Source organism: Anser anser, assembly GCF_964211835.1.
Source record: "Anser anser genome assembly, chromosome: 12".
Lineage (NCBI taxonomy): Eukaryota > Metazoa > Chordata > Aves > Anseriformes > Anatidae > Anser > Anser anser.
Genome location: NC_139733.1, coordinates 14,883,054 through 14,903,218, shown reverse-complemented (window position 1 = coordinate 14,903,218; position 20,165 = coordinate 14,883,054). Strand labels below are relative to the sequence as shown.

At 35.1% G+C, this 20,165-nt stretch overlaps 1 protein-coding gene across 9 annotated transcripts in view; it reads left to right on the top strand.

Annotated features, from left to right (window-relative positions):
• The window catches only part of CFAP20DC (CFAP20 domain containing), a 72,392-nt gene that overhangs the window by 34,974 nt on the left and 17,253 nt on the right, over window positions 1-20,165 (top strand). For 7 of the 9 annotated variants that reach the window (XM_083795844.1, XM_083795846.1, XM_083795842.1 and 4 more), the window contains 4 exons: window positions 627-958; window positions 2,651-3,064; window positions 9,588-9,791; window positions 14,709-14,770. In XM_083795844.1, the coding sequence (XP_083651970.1) occupies window positions 627-958; window positions 2,651-3,064; window positions 9,588-9,791; window positions 14,709-14,770 (1,012 nt within the window). Of the gene's footprint in view, window positions 1-626; window positions 959-2,650; window positions 3,065-9,587; window positions 9,792-14,708; window positions 14,771-14,861; window positions 18,017-20,165 lie in introns of those variants that run through there. The other 2 variants (XM_083795848.1, XM_083795849.1) reach the window with 2 other exon arrangements.

Below are 20,165 nucleotides of genomic sequence, written 5' to 3'. Positions count from 1 at the left end.
TTTAAAATTGGTAGATTAGTACAGCCTGCATTCGGGGAAACTTGGTGAAACAGATATCTTCATACGTTTTTCATGTCATGCTATTTTTCATCAGAACTATAGTTTGAAATTGAGATTTAAACCATAGGTACTAAACATAAAAGAAAGTGTAGAATTTCAACAATAAAGAAGCAGCAGACTGTAATATTGTGAACTTTCCACCAAGTATTTGTGATTTTGGGGGGGGGGGGAATGTCAGCCACAAAACAAATGCCTATGGAAGATCAATTGCCAAATTTAATACAATTATGTTTTCCTAGAATGTAACTCAGTTGTACAGTTTCAAGTCTTCACAGCTAAGTAGTTTCAGATTTGGAAATTGCAGGTTTGCATGTCACATATCTTAGCCTGCAGCTTTTTTAAGCTATGATCAGGAAACATTTTGATTGACCTTGCCTCTCTTAGAAAGCAGCCTGATCTCTTTCACTGCATCCTCATCACTCGTCCAAATGTATGAATTTGATAATCAGAATATCTGTGTAAAAAAAAATTATTTTCTGTACAGCTTCCAGAGGGAAAAAAAAATGTGATCAGTATAAAAATACAATTTATATGTTTTACATTGCAGTAAAAATTTTACATTTCAGATGAATGGGTGTTTCCAGAAAGTTTCAAGGATAGTGTTCAGTTGGATAAGAGTGGACAGTTTGTAACTACTCAAGATTCAGCCTGCCATAATTTAACCTCACCACAAAATGCCTCTGCTGAACATCATAGCAATGAAACAGGTGATCACCACGTGAATCATAAAGAGATTTTCACATTTTCATCAAGACCTCGGTCAGCTCCTCATGGGAAATCTCCAAATAGGTCACCAGAACATTGCATTTTCCCTTTGGATTTGAAGCAAGACAGTAACCAAGTCCATGGGGAAATCCAGGTTGCAGATAACTTTCAAGGAACTGACAGCAGTGAAGAGGTAAGCCACTTTGCACATGTAATTCTTGATAAAGTAGTCTTCATCCTAAAACTCCTAGGATGAGATTCTGTCTTCACTGTAGACAGGAAGGATTAATCATCTTTTCCCTATATACCTACCAGTAGATTTGTCTCTGTCAGGTTGCTGTGTCTAACTGAGTACAGGGGTGAAAATGAAGGTATTCCCTCTGTAACAGGTGGACAAAAGAAACCTAACTCTCTGTCAGCCCCTATGTCAGTAGATACATGTAAGTATGCTTTGAGCATCCTCACAACAGAAAAGATTTTAGGAAAGCCTGCATTGTAGATTTCAGCAAGACATATGTCTGTTATGGTTGAATGAGTGTGCAGTAAATAAGGCTTCACTGTGCCTTTTAGAACTGTAAGCAGGGGCTGTTTTGCTCACCGACATTGTCAAAAGTAAATTAAGAAATTTCATCTGTTTAAAGTCACTTGATGATTGGTATTTCTTCTTTATATCCTATTTGAGCTATGTGAGCATTGCCAGCTTTAATTCTTTTGCAAAGTAGAAATCTTTCAGCAATAAGATTAGTGAAAGAAAGGAAATATTTTTTAATATTTTTAATGTTTCACCCTACAAACTGAAAAACACAAGTATTTGTAAAGTCCCTTTAGCATTTACCAATTAGTCACTGAAATAGTTAATTACTGTTATTCAATTGTAAGAGTCAAATAATCAGTAAAGGATAAAACGTGCTTCTTTCTGTGGAATCATTCACCGTCAAGTGGCTTATTTTGTAATTAAATACATGTCCATGCTTTCAGCCCAAATTCCTGTCAGAGACTTTTTGTAGTGAAACTTGCCATGTCAGCATTTGTAGATTCTGCCAAACCCAGAGCAAAAGCAAGAACTCTTTCTGGCCACAGGAGTCGTGTGACTGTGGCTGGTGTGCCCACATGTCAGAACACTATCAAATATGCTGTTTTGACTGTGAAGCCACAAGTGAAGCCTTCAGTGAAGAAACTTTCTGTCCTTATGTAATTCAAAGAGTAAAGGAGTAAGATGAAGTAAGATAACATACTCTTACAAAGTCTGATAGGTAATTTCACTCTGATACCTCAGTATTAAAGCCCAGTGTACAAAGGGACTATATCGCATCTGCTCCTCATAGCGGCCCTCAAGTCATTAGAATTATCTTCTCAAAATTACACCCCAGCAAGAGCAATCAATTTTATGTATCTGGAAATTATTGTCCAACTGCCCATCTGTACGTTCTTTCTAGGAATATAGTACATCAGCAGAAGTGCTAATTCCTCAGTGAAATCATTCTCACCTTCACTACACATATGCTGTGCTATAGTTAATCAAGCAAACTTTTTTGACGTTTTTGGCACAATTTCATGATTTAATATTTATCAAATTATTCTAGAACCTACATTTATATGGCTACATATATATGGTTACCAGCATTCTAAATCTGGGCTGATGTTTTGAGAAGTGTAATCCTGTCTCCATCTTCTCCCGCTTTGGTTCACTAGTTAAGATGTAAAAATATGTTTATGGGATACTCAGAATAGCAGTTCAGAAGAGCAGACAGTTCTCAGAATCTGCAAATTTAAAATTAAGCAGTAGAAATTAGGGAGCCATTTTGAAAACTTAAGGTCAAATGTTTTATGGAAAACAGTATTGTGTGATGATGAGAGGAAATCTATCTTTGTTTCCTGAATTTAGGATGACAACAATAAATTTATCCAGGGTACTGAGAACCTAGAGATCAGTGTCAGCAGGCAAGAAACATCTGATTCAGCAATTTTTGAAAAGAACACATTAAAGAGGATGCCATGGAGAAATGAATACTGGAAGAATAAGGAACACAGCAAACAAAACCTCGAGGAAACCATCTTGTCAAAACCACAGAGTTCCACTGTGAGAAAAACAGATTCTGTTATCTCTCAGAGAAGCTTAAAGCCTACCCTTTCTCTTTCTCCAACTGGAAGTAAATCTGAATTCTTTAACGTCATTCCAAATGCATCTGAAAAAACTGAAAGACCTGAAGGAGTTTCTGGTCAAATAAAACCATCAATTAGTAAGAAGTCCCTCAAGAAAATCTCAAGAGAAAATTCATGTCTGACAACACAGACTTGTGTAAGTAGTTTTTACTTTGAAATTAAGTTCTTGCATTGTATAGAAAAGCTGTATGAGATGTACCCATTTACATGAAGTGAAAAATAGTGTATCTTTCATCTAGATATATTCTGGGTTCATCATAACAGTGTTTACCAAGCTCAGTCTGTTGAAAGTTGATTTTGTATTTTTTTTGTTGTGCATAAAATGGTACTCCAAATAAAACAGAAATCATAGAGGTTCATAGATAGAAATAGGTGTAATTGAGCAACTAGGATTTTGGAAATATGTGAGTTAGAAATACATTAGTAGTTTTGGTCAGAAAAGCTACAAAGGAAAATTGACAGACTTTCAATTTTTGTATTAATGAATGACCATAGAAAGATCATTACTCTAGATACTTAATAGTCTCTCTGTAACAGTCCTGAGAAAAGATGAATTATGTGATTGAGGGCTAGCAGTGAGGCTGTGTCGTAGGCTAAATTGCCACACTACTAAAGGAATTGTTACATTCACAAAAGTGTTGTTTTATCCCCAGATTTTCATCCTGGATTCTCCTTACAGAAACATACAGTAATTTTAAGAACAAATTTGTCTGAAGCTAATTATGTTCTTACATACTTCCTAATAGTTAATTCTTGTCTTCTCAGCTTATATTAAATGATGTGCTTTGAATTGTGCTTTGAATGAGGAATTGGAGCTTAAGAATCAAGTGTATTCTGTAAATTGCAAATGAACAAATATGTTACCGTTCCATTTTTGGACAGAATTCTTTTAGGCTTAGAATTACTGCAGATCTATATCTTTTAACATGTGACCTCTTTTTTAAATGTGTTATGACTTGATTAGATTTATTCCTGGGCACCTGAGAATGGAACAGGCCAAGTTTGTTCTTCTGACTTCAGAGATCTATTTTTTTTCAGATATCACCTAATACTTTATGAGACTAAAGACTTATACAGCTAACAACTTCTGTCCAGCAGTGGTCAATCATAGATGCCTAGGGAAAAATGTAAGGACAGATGAAGCATCCAGCAACACCTCACCAGCATGCCCTGCAGGCTTCCTGCTAGCCTTCATAGCTTAGCAATTTATTGAGCAAAAGGTGTTGTATTTGTGATAAATAACTGGGGGTGGAATTTTTTTTCCACACACTTGTATAGTTTCATTCTATGTCCATGTGGCCTTTGTCTTGGGACAACGAATTCAGAATTTAACTGCTATTTGTGGGGTAAAATAACTATCTCCTTTTATTTGTTTTTAATGCACCATTGCATTCTAGGTGCTTTCTCATTCTTCTGTTTGTTATAAGAAATAATGAATACTCATTTTTTCATTTTTCTTACCTATGCCACTTCCTATTGTATGGCTATATATCATAATCCCCTGCAACTGTCTCTTCTGCAGATCAAGGAGTTCTATGGTATTTAGTCCCAGGCTTGCTTCTTTATGATTTTTTTGCCTTTTTTTTTTTTTCCCCAAGGATGTTGAATCCAGCTAATGCATGATCATTAATGTAAGTTATTTGGGGTCATAATATCTTCAGCAACTGCAGACCAAATGGATAGATGCCTCTCTTTTTTGTGGCTCAATGAAACAGTTATGTATGCTTTGGGAAAAAAATAACTACAGTAACATCTTGAAACATGACATTTACCTCGTTAGCATGATGGAAATGGACATCTTCCATCATTATTGTGTTTTGTGTCCTTGCTGCTTGTCTGATCTCCTTTAGGATATCACAGTCCTCATTCCAGTCAGGCGGATTTGCTGTCATTCTGCTGCTGGAATTTTAGTCCATGTTGATTCTATTACTTGTCGACGCAATTAATTTTAGTTATCAGATTTGATGGCATCCATGAAAGGGGAAGCATGGGTGACTATTTCCATGGGACAAGACTGCTACTGCTGTGACAGGGACATCTTGCAGAATGATTTTAACACCTATTTCTGGCTGCTATAGCTACTGAGGACCACACAGCAGCTAACTGTGAATATAGAATTTGGGGCATCAGACTAGGACGAAGGTTCTAGAAATCTCTTCCCACAAAAAGGAAGTAAAAAAGGAAAGAAAAGGAAAAAAATGGAAAAGAAAGGAGGGGAATAGCTGGACAATTCATCATTTTTTTTATAACTGCATGATCCTCAGCACCTCTAAATTGGCTATAGTGAAACAAAAAATGTAAAACTTCATAGACGATATGCATGATCCTTTTAGAGTGTGAAGTACTAGGTACTGGCCAATGTGCTGACCTAAAAGTAAGATGGTTGTAATAGGAGCAGAAAACTGGTAAGGAGATCTATTTTAGATCTTTTTTGCTCATTTCCCTATTGATGCCAAAGAATGTCAAAATAAGAGTTATGTGTGACCTTGGGTACCTTTGAGAGAAATGCCCAGAGAAGCTGTGGATGCCCCATCTCTGGAAGTGTTCAAGGCCAGGTTGGATGGGGCTTTGAGCAACCTGGTCTAGCGGAAGGTTTCCCTGGCCATGGCCGGGGGGTTAGAATTAGATGATCTTTGGGCTCTCTTACAACCCAAATCATTCTATGATTCTATAAAATGAATTGTAAAGTTAAAAAAAAAAAATCCTCATGTTTTTTTTCCTGCCAGACAGATTTTCTTTAGTTTTTAAAGTGTTCAATATGTTTTACAGCTTTTCTGTGAGGTTTTGTTTTAAAGCATGAAGGAAGAGAGCTGTCATTTTTCTCTACTCAATAAATAGTTGATTATTAAATTAGACAGCAGAACTATTATTATATTACACTGACTCGTAGCTTTAAATCTGTTGCATGTCATTTGATTCTTGTACGGGTTTTTTTGCAAGAACAAAGCCTATCCTCAATGTATAGAAACTGAGGTGTGACAGACTTTGCTTTATTGCTAAAAAATATAAGATGGAAGTATCTGGTGGATTTAACTCTCATACTTGATTAGATCAAGTAATATTTTTTCCCATCCAGAAGCCTTTTTTTTGGAGTTCTTTCCTACTTCTTTTTATACTAGGTCATCCTCCAGATTTGAAGCCAAATTTGAGCGCTACTGACTGCCCTTTAAGAAACGGTTGCTTATATCATTAGAAAGTGTGTCCAGCTAGCACTTAATGAATGCTGTCAAACACATACTATTTTTTATTTTTATTAAAATATTTCCAATACTTTAAAAATTAATATAATAAGCTATTTGGGTATGGTCTTCTTCTGATCACATATCCATATAAGGCTTCTTTTTTTTTTTTTTTCTTCTTATCTACTGGAGCAGTTTTGGTGGAAGAAGCTAGTGTTCTAGGTTCCTACAAGTTTCAGAAAAAGAAGTGCAGACATATAATATTGTTAACTGCAGTGAAGCAGCACTGGAGATTTTTGTTGGCTGTGAGCATGTAATTATTTTATTTCCATTTGAAACACCGTTCATTGTTTTAAGAATTATGTATGATAGGTTAGTTTTGTAAGAGTATTAGAGTGAGAGTTTACACAGAAGCAGTCTTCTAATCTGCTTGTGCAGAGGACTGGTAAAGAAAAAAAAAATGCTTAACCAGCTCTTACTGCAATCGATTTGCTAACTGCTTAATACACTTTAAGGACCTGGTTGCTTGCAATGTTTTATTCATGTTTTAATAGAGTTCTCTATTATTAAGTTCAAATATTTTTAATTAAGAAAGAAGTACAGCCCTCTGGGTAATATCGCAACCATGTAGATAGCTGGTAATTAAACTTTTCCACACATATAACTACATTCAAACAATTCTGAATAAATCATTTGAACCTAGAAGAATGCGAATGTCATTATATGTGAAAAAAAATCATTTAAACAACAGGTTTTGTCAATCTAGCAAAAGTTTTCAGAGTTTAATAAAAATGCTTTTTTATCATAAGGGGAGAATATGCAACAAGACGAGATAAGCTTTTAATTACTAAATGAAATATTCATTTTAGACAAATTTATAAGTACTGCAAATTTACTTCTTACATCAAAAGTTTCTCCTAAATTACAAAGTGAACTTAATCTTAAATTCAATTTTCAAATTCTGTCTTTGAAAATAAGCTAAGACTATGTAAAAAGTCTGAAGAGGCTTTTTTTGTAGTCATCATCTGAAGCTAGAGTATATATAGTCCAAACTATTTCCCTTTTAAAACAAGGAATTTATTGTAAAGGATGTTAAAGATGGAAAACTCATTTCCTTCTCCTCTCTGAATACGGTATTTCTAGAGTAAGACCATTACCAGAAAAGAAAACAGAAAGACATTTTGAAATAAGTCGAAAAGACAATCAAATCTTTTAAGTTCTTTTGTAAAAAATCCCCAAATCTATACATCTTTCTTCATAAATTTTAAAGAAAAGACTCTCAGGTTTGGGAAATGTTTTGCCTTTATTAAAAAGAAGGATGAGAAAAATGTTCTTGCAATTCTTAGTGTTTTTATTCTGCACGGTGCTAGTTCATTCTGTCATTTTAATGACTGCATACTGATAGGTTCCTATATGAGGTAAGAAAGATAAGCAGGAGCTTCTCTTATAGTGATCAAATAAACGAAATACAGAAGGCTTCTGTATAGGAAAATTAACAGGAAATCAACAGCTTCAGTAAGATCAATGAAAATCTTAACAGCTGTAGGTCTGGTAGAATACTAATGCATCAAAGCAAATCAGACTTTCCAGATAAAACATAGCAAGCTTGATGTGTAGAGAACAAAAAACTAATAGTAGCTGAACTATTAACTTACATTTAGTAAGGTCTAGAGAAAATGTCATTTATTACTGTGGGATTAAAAATGGTAGTAATAATCAAATGATTCAAGAATGAAGCTTTGAGCTCAAAAGGCAGAGGTAAAAGGGGTGGCAGCTGTGCTAACCATGGTAGCTCATGCACTGCACAGACGAAATGGCAGACTGTATTTATCTGTGTGAAAAAGTAGTCTCCAAGTGCTTTAGATGACTCTGTAGAAAAATCTGTAAATGACCTTTACAAAGACATCTAACAAAGAATTTGAGATACATGGTAAAAAATGTAAAATGTTGCAGTAGGCTTTAGAATTAATGATCTTTTTCACAAAGATTTGCATACTTGCACAACTGTTTCCATTTGAGCACCCTTCAATCATAAATCCTGCTTTACGTGATATATTTACCTGCTGATTGTCATCTTGCAGGCACACTTGCCATCAAATGTTGTTTACTTTGTTGTTTCAGTGCTAATTTTCTTTCTGACCATTATTTGCAGTAGATGACTTTAAGAGAAATCTGATAGACATATTTTTAGGTAATCCTGTGTCGAGGCAAGAGTTGGACTCAAAGATCCTTTTGGGTCCCTTCTAACTTGCAATATTCTGTGATTCTATGATTCCAGTATCATGGTAGTCAGAATGAGATATTTAAAATGTCAAAAATGTATGACATAAGTGCTACTCCCACAGACTTAGTCTTCGGCAGTAACATTTACTGAATTCTTACCTAGAATTAAAATAGCAAGTATTATTTTACATGCTATTGAGATAATAATTGTTGATTTCTTTTATGGTAGCCATGAATAAATAAAATTATACTATATGCTTTCATTCTAAAACAATTTTTGCAAATACTTAGTAAAGTATTCTAGAGCTTGATCTGAAATCAAGGTTCTTTTCATTGCATGACGTGATTACATGTATTACTAAAAGAGAAAGGTTTCTGAATCTGTCCTTGATTCAAAATTCATTTCCATTGTGCTTGGTATTACACATCCTATGCAGTTCAGTACTGTGAATGAATCTATGGCCGTATCCCCAGTTAAACTTCCGATGGGGAAATAAGTAAATAAATAATACAGAAAAAAAGTACTGTGTCACTGAAAATGACCTCCTGTTTGAACAGTGTTATCTCATAATCTGTCTAGTGAAAGTGAGCATTTTGCATTTGATAAGCTTTTGGACTGTGGATCAAATTAAATATAACAATTAGAGTTACATTAACAATTCAACCAGCGAGCATAAAGAAAAATGAAAATAAAGTGGCATTTATTTTCAAATGTATACACTAGCAAGTTACCAAAATAACTTTTAAAATTTAGTGCTGTCGTGTAGCATTCCAAAGAAATTTTATTCTGTACTTGAGAAATAACTAAATATTATATTGATGGTGTTTATGATACTATAACTATGTTATTGGGCTTATTTCAAGATTTACATTTAATGTTTAAGCAATTTTAACTGCTGGATTTTCAAACTTTTGGGATTCTGCCTTTATATTATTATTAATACTAATACTACTAATAATAATCAATGTTTTTAATTACAAGGGAACAGCAACTTACCAAATACTCTGGATCCAAACTGCAGTACATAATAATGTTTGTACTCTTCTTCCTTCCTGTAATGATATGTAAATATGCTTCATCTTCATAGCTGAACAGAAATCTATTAGCTAATATTTTCTAGTAAAAATTTTGTTTCTCGTTAAGTATAGTAGCTTCTTGAAGAGTCCCCAAAAGATCCCCCCAAGGTATCCATTTCATTCATATATTCTATTCCATCATCCAGTCTATATTGTTGACTTTTCAATTTTATTTCATAGGAGTATGACTGGAAAAACTACCAGACAAGTAGACTGAGTGTATCTGAACTACAGATGCTGGCTAGCATGAAGAGGCAACAAAATGAAGAATTAAGAGATACAGAGATCTCTCATGGGCTAAGCGCATCACAGATAGACAACTGCAATGTTAGCATAAGTACAAGCAGTGATGATACAGCAACCTGGAATTCTTGTTTCCCACCAGTAAGTCTAATCCTACAGTGTTTTCTGTAAAATTCTCTGAGTGTTTACACAGTTCCTATCAATTCTGAGGTTCAGGGGTCTTGAATATAATATTTCTTAGAGTATCTTTGCAATTTAAGTTATCATTACCAAACATTTTTTAGAACTTGACAAGTAAAACACAAAAACAAAACATGCACTTCCTGCAGCTTCTACAGGGCCACCATGGAAAAGGAGCAAATCTATTATATGTATTCTTTCCTACAATCCTGAATAATCATGTAGGCGTTACAGCTTGTCACAATAGCATCTGACAACCTGCAGGTGTGTGTGATATAGTACTTAAAAATAGTTTCAAAATGAATGAAACCCATATATACCAGTCAGCAATTGCATTATAGTATGAGTAATGGAAAATAATTGCTTCTTAGAATGATAAAGGCTCATTACTGAACAGCTAACTGTTTAAGGGACTGAAGCAGGAGAATAGTGGAAAGAAGCTGCAGTAGTTCTGAACACTTAGTGTGATCCTTCTGTATTTTACACCTTGTATCGTTACTTGTCCTGGCACAAAATGGTGCAAAATCACACACCTTCACTATGTGACAGAGCACTGTTATATGAAGCAGGGGTGTATTTGTTGTAGACTACTGAGAGTATTGATTGTGTGAAATCATAGAATAGCATTCCAGCAACTATATGAAGGTATTTGCAGGCGCTGCTGTAAAACTAGATAACCTCATACTCCATTTATATCACAGCAACATAGTTCTTATTTTATTATAGGTGAAACAATAATAAGCAATGAATATGGTTTAAGTAAAGCACATAACTGTCAGAGGCAGGTCCCATGTGAGAAGAGTAAATACTGCTGTGTTGCCTCAATGTAAATTATTGTGGGGTAAATGCTCTGAAATGCTCTGAAATGTCAGCTGCAAATTATCTCCAGGGACCTATAGGGCCCAATAGAGGCCTGTAGTAGCAATCTTTCATAATGAATGACCAACGTAGCATTGGAACTTTGTGGTGCACTGGTAAATGAAGGATTCAAATGAGAAGAGTTGTATTGATAAGTGGGTAATTATACTAAGAAGAATTTGGTTTACAGAGTAATATTTTGCAGGCCATCAGAAAATTAATAGTTGGTTTTAACTATTTGAGATATGTCGACATTGTGCATTTAGTTGATATTGTCATACTTCTGATGCATTTACTTAGTACTCACTATGTAGAATCAAGCGGTATATGTCTGCAAGACTAGACAAATGGAACTCAATTAAGTAAAGAGAATAGCAGTCTTATTAACTTTGGACTAGCTTAATTATAAGGAAGTTGATAAGAATATTTAGGCAAGTCAGTTTTGGCTAATACAAATTACATGACTGAAAGAAAATGATCTTTTAAAATGAAATGTACTGCTCCGGTATTTAGTGAAGCCCAATGTGATTGCAACAACAGTTCTTTAATGTCACTGCCTTGATCAGTTTCTGTGTGTTTCAGACTAATAACGTTAGTTAAAAAAAGTGTTTAGATAAAAGAGTTTAGTCATTTAAATTGCAATTTGATATAGCTGTGTTTTTTTGTTGTCTTACAAATCTATAAATCTGTCAGGTAATTTCATATAGTTATTTTCAGAGAATCTCCACACTTAGCATTCACATGTACAGTAAATGTGTTATTGTATGCATAGGTAGTCTACATAACTGAGAGATCAAAATACAGCCTATCCAGTGTGATTAGAGCACGTTCAAAGGTTGTTGCTCCTGTATTTCAGTCTCCCACCATGCAGGATACTGCTGTAAGATCTAAAATGAGTAAAGTCGTCATTTCTTCAGCTTCCAGTTTTTACTCAGAGGTGTTTCTTATATATGTTAAGATACTTATATGTACAAGAAAAGCAAATTTGTTTTTATGTCCACTGATTTTTACTATTACCATCATACAAGTTGACTTGAGAGAATTTGCAAATGACCAATCCCAAAATGACATGCGCAAACTGGAGAAAAGTTTGTATGTGTCTGTAGCAATCTTGCTTTTGCAAATGATTTTAGCTGTACAAAAAAGAAATAGAAGTAATCCTCATGTAGTAGCTTAAGAAATTAAGGACACTTTGAAATTCTTGTCATGATTAACCTTTCATGCTTACATGTGTTTTAAGATAGTATCTTTTTGATTATTTAAATCAGTAATATCTACTCTGCTTTATCTTATGGACTTCAAAGATAAGAAGATAAATAAGGAGTTTTTTTATTCTAAATTTTCATTCATTTTACATAACCTTTTTGTCCCTTGTTGGAATCTATGGCAACAGCACCACCAGACGGCAGATTTTTGTGTATCTTTCATTTTGAAATACAAACGATGTTTTGTAAGGCAGTGCAGGATATAATCATGTTAGACAGTGAATGTACATATAAAAGTAATATTTTACATATAAAACACATTTTAGTAAATTTATTTTTTCCATCACTTGCCACTGTTAGTGTGATTTCCAGATTCATTGAAAATTTTGCACTTATTACTGACTAATGAATCTCAGAAACCCTTTTGAAGTAAAGGCAGATAGATCAATCATACTGTTAAGCTGCAGTTAGAACAGATGAACAGATGTCCTTAAAAACTATAAAACTGATATACTAAAACTGTATTTTACAACCTATGATAGTTTACCAAAAACTGAGTATATGCTGTCAGGAGAAATTGTTGAAATGCAAGTTGTTTAGCAGCTGATGTAAACTATGACAGCCAGAAAGGAATAAAATAGCTTTGAATATTATACATTACCCAGCTATAAATATAAACAGCTTCTTTTAAAAAAAAAAAATATTTCATAGGAGAGCTGTAAATCCTTACAAAAAGTGTGGGGGGCACAGCGCAAAGTTCCAAATTCATAATACACATTTGTAGGACTAAATATTTTAAAATACAGTATTTGACGGTGTCTTACCCAAATGTTTTTCAAGGTCTGTGAAGTTAAACACTATCTTTACAACAATATGAAAGACAGTTCTGTATATTGCAGAGTATAATGTTAATTTATCTACACATATACTTATTATCCAAGGAATGTTGCAAACCTTAGAAAATAATTCTACTTTAATGCCTTGCTCTGTTCTAAAGATCCATTAAGATCTTCCTGCCCTGCCAGGGAAATGGCATATTCAGCTTCTTGGCTAGCTGTTTCCAGACAACTTAGATATAACACAAGAATTTTGGAGCAAGAGCACATATAAGAGAATTTAGGATATCTTCTTGCATATGCTCCCTGATTCTCAGTCAGAACTGCAAAGGAGAATGAAGATTCTCCTGGATTGTTCATTGATGAATCCTAGAGATTGCAGTGGTGTAATGCTCTGTTATCAGACTCCAAAATGTGCTCACCACTAAGACCTGTCTTTCAAGTAAAGAGTACTCATAGAGCAGGAAGATTACTTGTTCTCCAAGCAACTTCCTAAATATAAATTCAATCTAATCAGGTTTGACCTGAAAAACCTTTCAGATTTCCAGGTTCACGCCTAATTTGGGGAAGGTCTTCTGACCTCCATTGTGATGATTCAAGAAAGAAAGCCACTTAAGACAAAAATGTTCTGGCAGAAGTGAAGTCTGACAGACAAGAGGAGTGATATTTAAACCCAGAATTATTCCAGCTGAGAGCTCAGTTTGACAACCCCTGGAGGGATCTATTCACATCAAGTCAAATTGCAAAACTAAGGCAGACTATTCTTTACTATGAAATGAGACTAAAACTTATTTAGACAGATATTCTGGTTCATAGACTGACTAATTCACTTTCTGTCTCATCCTCAGTCTTCTACTAGCCATCATGTGGGAATTGCACTATCCACGACCAGGCAGTGACTCATATTTGGCAGTAATTAGGATGTCATTCATCCTGAGCATATATTTTACAACATCCCTCCTGACTTCCTGAAACCATGTGAATGTACTGATTTTTTTATTGATTTCTGTAAAAATATAGTTCCTTTCATAATACTTAGTATTTATTTTTAGCCATTGCGCGTACTAATTCGTACAAGTATTTTTAAATTGTGCTTGTGTTTTCACTTATTTCTGCAATTGCTTCAGTGGTTTGTTTAGAGCTGGTTTTGATGTGTGGGATAATGTGAGGGGGTCCTCTCTGGAAGCGTATATATTGAGACAAAATATATTTCTGAATTTTAGAATTCTTGAATTTTTATGAGTTTATGAATATTGGTGTTTATGGCAAATAGCTGTTTTAGTGCCATAAACACCAAATAATGTAATTTCAAACTTTTAGATGCACATTCTTACAATAAGCAGGTAAGATTTGAAGATTTTTTTAAAAAATAATCATGCTTTTTTATGAATATTCTTACAGTCCGCTGTTAGTAATCCATGAACAGCTTAATCCAGGTTTCAAATCAGCAGTTCTATTAAGAAGCATGTGTGCTTCAGCAGCCTTCATGTGGGACCACTAACATTCCCCCTAGTGCTTCTGAGAAGATAAGAGCCATGCCTGCCAGCCCTATCAGCTCTGGCTCAGGGGTGTGTAGCCTTAAGAATCGTTGGTTGTGCACAGGTACAATGAAGTGTCCCTGCACCATGCTTCCTGTATACGTACAACCCAGACTTGCCGAACAGACAAGACTTTGCCCCACCCTTCCCTCTCTGTTTCTTGACTCTGTCCGACGCTCTCACAGACAGTAGAGAAATGACTGTGTGGTCGACTCCTTAATTCATATGTATTTCCACCCAGACAAGAATCATCTGTTAACTTTGCACAGTTAGGATCCGAATATCCCTTTTAAATTTCACAGATAAGATGAAAGACTGTAAAATTCCAATATCAGAAGCTTCAAATGTGTATCCTCATAAAGGATCTCTTACATACTTTTGAACGTTCTGAAAGTATATTTGCAAAGTTATTTTCTCATTGTTATTTTTTGTTTTCCATAGCCCGTCAGTCAGGAGCATCACTATCAGAAAGAAATGAGCCCACTTTCTCATTCCAACCCACGGTAAGACTCCATGTATAGCCCAGGCAGTAAGAATTAAGGTGGAGTGCTCTGAATGCTAAATGTGACTTTCTTTGATTTAATCTCTTTTCAGTTGCAGCTTCCTCTCAGAGGGCTTTACTATTGCTCTTTTTAGTCATTGACTACAGGTTGCAGTATGCCTACATTGTCCCAGAATGCAGAGCTGGATTCTGCATGGTTTGGATGTACCTCTGTGTATTTAAAGTAGCCGGCACAGGCCTGGCTCCTAAACCTGCTTTGATGTGTTTTGATGTTCAGCAAATCTTCTTCAACTGGCATATATACACTCTCACCTGTTTCTCTCTCCCTCTCTCTCTCTCTGCTTTGAAGGCTCTGAAGAAAAATTCTGCATGTGACTCTAGATGTCAGGGAATCCATTTATTACAAAAAATTGTAACGTTCCTTAATTAAACAGGACTTTTCAATAGATAACCCAGTCAGGAGAGGGTGCTATGTTGTAACACTTTGGGATAGTTCAGACAAATCCTGCCTACAATGTATTTTGACTGTCAAGTTCTTTGTCTTATCTGTTTTGTTTGGAGTCAGCACCAGAATCCCTGTGACTTTATCATAAGATAAGATAGGGATTTGAAGACAAGAGGAGAGGGTGGCTAAAGAGAAGTGATGAAAGTTGAGATGACCAAAATTAATTGTTCTTTTTTAGAACTGCCTTGTACCTGTGAAACCCCAGCATCACTTTGCCAATTTTTAACAGCCTGAACAGGAGGCGTACTTATTTCAAAAAGTAGTCCTGCTTCACTTTCAGTTGTTGTGATTAACATGGATTTTGCATGTCCAGATTTTAGCTGGACAATGCATGGATTTTGGGAGGAATATGAGGAGAGGACATTTCAGATACGACCATGAAAGAGTTTGCTCGATTTTTTTTCAGGATATCAACAGTGTGAAACTTTATGATCATGCACTGCAAGTCAGTTGTGCAGCATAATATGTATTTCTCCTCACATAGATGTTTTTAGTCACTTGTTTCACTTCCATCCACATTTTTATTATCTTCTTGTTAGATTTTATGGAGTGAACAATATGAAACTTGCTGTGCAAGTTCACCCAGATGTGTCAGTTATTGCAGCATATGTTTCTTGGTGCACATAGTATATTACTGGAGTTAAAGTGCAATCCTGGATTCCTGTTCCATTTCATATGTAAATCTACGTGCTGATGTCAGTCTAGAAAACCTCTCTAACTTGGGTGTTACTTATCAGAGGATCTGTCTCTATCCTAATTGTTAAAATGAATGAAGTGGATGGAGACACTTGACTACAGCCCACAGATTAAGATACCAGGTACCTTGTGACTGACAATTTGTCGAGAACTCTATTCCAGAGTGATTTCATAATTCTGATGATATTAGAATAGCCTGTATTTTAGTACAAGCTGTGGTTTTTTTCTGCTTTTTACCCATAGGTTGGTTGAGTCGGGTTTTTTGCTTTTATGCATGTGTTAAAACAATTTTATACTCAGTACACTTTATATACTGAAAAAGAGAATAAACACCATTATCTGTAAAAATAAAGCATTTCAGCATATTAAGTTAATATGGTCAACAATGAAAACTTGCATTTCCATATAATAAAATCTAAAACAAAATAATATAAATTACAACTTAGTTCTTATGCTATTTTAATCCAATACACACACTAGACTTAAATTTCTGTAGAAGTCATTTTCGAGAAATGTGGGCAAAGTATTCGTAAAATACCTGAATACTTGCAAGTGCTTCATAAATTCAGTAGCCCTTGTGAACTGCCAGAAAAGTATTATTGGGCTGTAAATACAGAAGACGACAAAATTATGAGGTCAGTTTGCATCATGATATTAAAACTGGAGGCGATATGATTGGAATACCATCATTCAGATCGTTACCTTTCATTTATAATGGAAAACTGGGTAATGTTTTCCATATAGGGTGTGTACCTAGATGAGAGAGAGATAAAATAAATGGCAATTCTGTAACTTAGTTCCTGAGCTTTTTTAAAAGCCAATTTTAATAGGTAATGTACAGGCAAGTAAAAAATATCTAAATCTTTGTGAGCCTACTGTAGCTACGTAGAGGAACACACAGGACAATACTTGAAAAATTGGTATATTCTGTGTAGATCAATGGGTAGAAATACCGTGGTATGAAGACATTTAAATGATGTACTTTCTGAAACAACAGTTTGTTTTTAAAAGTGATAAAGAATTCGACAGGTCTGACGTAACTGTAAAAAGTGTATTAGTGATATTTTCTGGGAAATGAAAAGAGAGCAATGTGGTAGCTATTGTCCAGTAAATGTAGCTTCTGTCCATAATAAGATAAAAGAACAAGCCAAGAAAGAAAGCACCTGTGAAGATAATGGAAATGCAGTCAATAAAAAGACCCAGCTAGACTCGTTTTCCATTGGTTCCACTGGGTAAAGGTCATAAGTCTGCCAAGAATATTGCTACTGCAGTACAAATCACCCCCGCATCACGCTGCTTTGCAAGGCACAGAACCAGTTAATGAAAGGAGACAGGCTGACTGCAGAGGCTACAGAGCCAGATGAGCAAGAAGATGCAGTGTTTCAAGCCTTAGCTATGCAGTTCCCACAGGCTGACTAGCTGTATGGTCCTAGCTGAACTTCAGAATTGCTCTTTTCCCTCCAAATAGGAGTCTAATTCTCTTTGTTACTTCTTCCTCCAGTGCATGGGCTGGAAGCTGCTATGTACTCTGCATCTACTTAGTAAGCATTTAAGCAGCGTTGTCCTTCAAAATATTTGTGTGTTATAGAAAGTTTGGAAGTTTCATTAAAGGAAATGCTGAAAGAAAATTCATATTGAAAAGAAATTTCAGTCATACTGAACTGCAAAATGTGGAACTATTCTATAAAAAAGATCACTTGAGCCTAATTTTGTGAATACATTTTCTGAACTACAGATGCTCTTCAGAAAATTTATTTCTGATAAAAGCTGATTTTCCATCTTTGAGAAAGAGATTTTTTTTTTAAGATGAAATCTTCTTTATAAGCATTGCCTCACCAGCTCCTCAGCTGGCATCCTACTCAACTCTTCCCACTCTACCAAATTAAATTTGTTCCTCTGAAGTTCAAACAGCTGTTCCCCAGAAACCACGCTACGGTAGGTCATAAATATTTCAGTACTTCATTGGGTATCCTTTCACAGGAATTATATTTTACTTCGGTAATTTCATATAAAATGTACATAGGCAAATTTTCAGGTAGGTTTCACCCAGACACTTGATTTTACATGTTAAAAAAAAATGTATTCCCATAGTGAATTGTGGGCACAAAGATATGACGATAGTAAATATATACCTAATTTGGACTATGTCCAAGAATGTAAGAATAGCACGTACAGCACAGGCTTCATTTTACGAGAAAGTATATTTGTCAGTGGTCTCAAACCAAAGAATGAGTGATCAAGATATGTTTCATTCATAAATGATTTTTTCTTTTTGGTAATCTGAAGTTTAATTTGTTCATATTATTGGCTGGCGGGTTTCATATGTTAACGGCTGTAAAATCAACAGCCTCCCCAAATTGCTCTATGTACGTGGAGCTGATGGGATTTCCAAAGGTGGCTGGAATCTGCAGAAGTTAATTAGTATATCAGTCAATGAAAAGTGATATTTTGAACTACAGTCTGTACTTCTGCTGTGGGCTTGGTCAGGGCTGCCTTCACAGAATTACCAGGAGTAAACAGGACTGTAGTTCCTTACCAGCTCCAGCCCAGAGCTGGACTGCTGGGAGCTCACATTTGCCTGGCTGGTATGTGAAAGTGTGTGTATGCATCTGAATATAGTGCACACACCCATTCAGCCCTATGTGTTGGAGCTGGCCTCGCTGTAGGACCTGCTGGGTGATCATGATTCCCTGTTAATACTGAGAGTGCATCTGCAGCTGATGATGTAGATTGTCAGCCCTGAAATCCCAGCAAGAAACTGAAGAAGCTATGTGATGTCATTTGCCAAGTTCCCTATTTACCCTTTCCACTATCTTGTTACAGTTGCTCTGCAATGGTAGGATTCAGTACCACTGTCAAACCAGTCCAGTAGCTGACTCATAAAATAAGCTCGATTTATCTTCTCCATACATGCAAGTCAGTTGCTTCTTCCGTGAAATTTTTGTGTTTAAATTAGTTTCCATCAGTGGTTTTGTTACAAATAAAAAAGAAGCCTTTTAAAGCTAAGGAACACACTAGGTCCCTAAAATTTTAAGGAAAAACGGTATTATAAAGTGTTTATTAAAATTGCTAAATGGAAATAGATGATGCAAGTCAGGCTCACTTTTTGTCTAGATTTATGTTTTATCTATAAAAAGTGTCACACTACTGTGGTTTAAATCCCTCGTAGCTTCGCCACTGGTGGATGTGATATAAAGTTAATTGTGTCTATAAGAGGCTGATAAGGGCCTGCAGTCATCGACAAATGATTAATAGTCACCTCACCTCACATTGGCTTGGTACAAGCTAACTTAAGCAAGCTGTCTTGTTACTGTAACCTACATACGTTATATTAGACTGATCGGGATGTCATCATTCTTCCTTTGTCTACAATCTGAAAGAAAAAGGAAAAAACAACTAATGAAGTTTTCTTCCCTTTTTTGGTAAAGATATGTCTCCAATGGAAATAGTTCATATAACAAAAAACGAACAAGCAATGGTTGCCTTTTGTGATTGCATTCTATTGTTTAACATTACAATAAATGTTATAGATTTGAAATTGATCGTCATAAAATAAATGTTTCATTGACTTGCAGATAAACATGTTTAAAGAGGACAATAACTTTTAAGTATCTCAAAAAAGTTGTAGATGTTGCCATAAGAAAAAAAAAAAAACAGAACCCATATTCTTAGTTACTACTGTACGAAACACTGTGATTTCCTTATTTTTGTAATGACATGTATGCACAGTATACATGTCATAATGAATGACGATTTCATGATAATGAATCATGGAAATGGATAAACATGTTTCTTTAGCTAAATACATTTTTAACTTCTTATCAAACTTGATAGCTGATAAAATTCTAGTAAATTAGTTAAATGTAACTGCCAGTTCTTTATATGCATAACTCTTTGACCACTCTCTATTAATTTTAGGAAGTAAATGAGTCTTTACACTTTCTTTAAAATTTTCTGGTACCAGTCCTTTTCATAAGGTATTGTTGCCATAAATATTGCCATAATAATAGCACCTGATATTTACATAAAGTATCGATGATGTCAGCACAAATCCACAAACCTTGCAAACACTTAAGTACAAATATTAAAGGTATGTTCAATTTTGAGGCTACCATTCAAGTGTTCTCATCCATCCCAGATGGAAACTACACATGCCAGTAGCTGATGCATATCATTGCACCTCTCAGAGATTCAG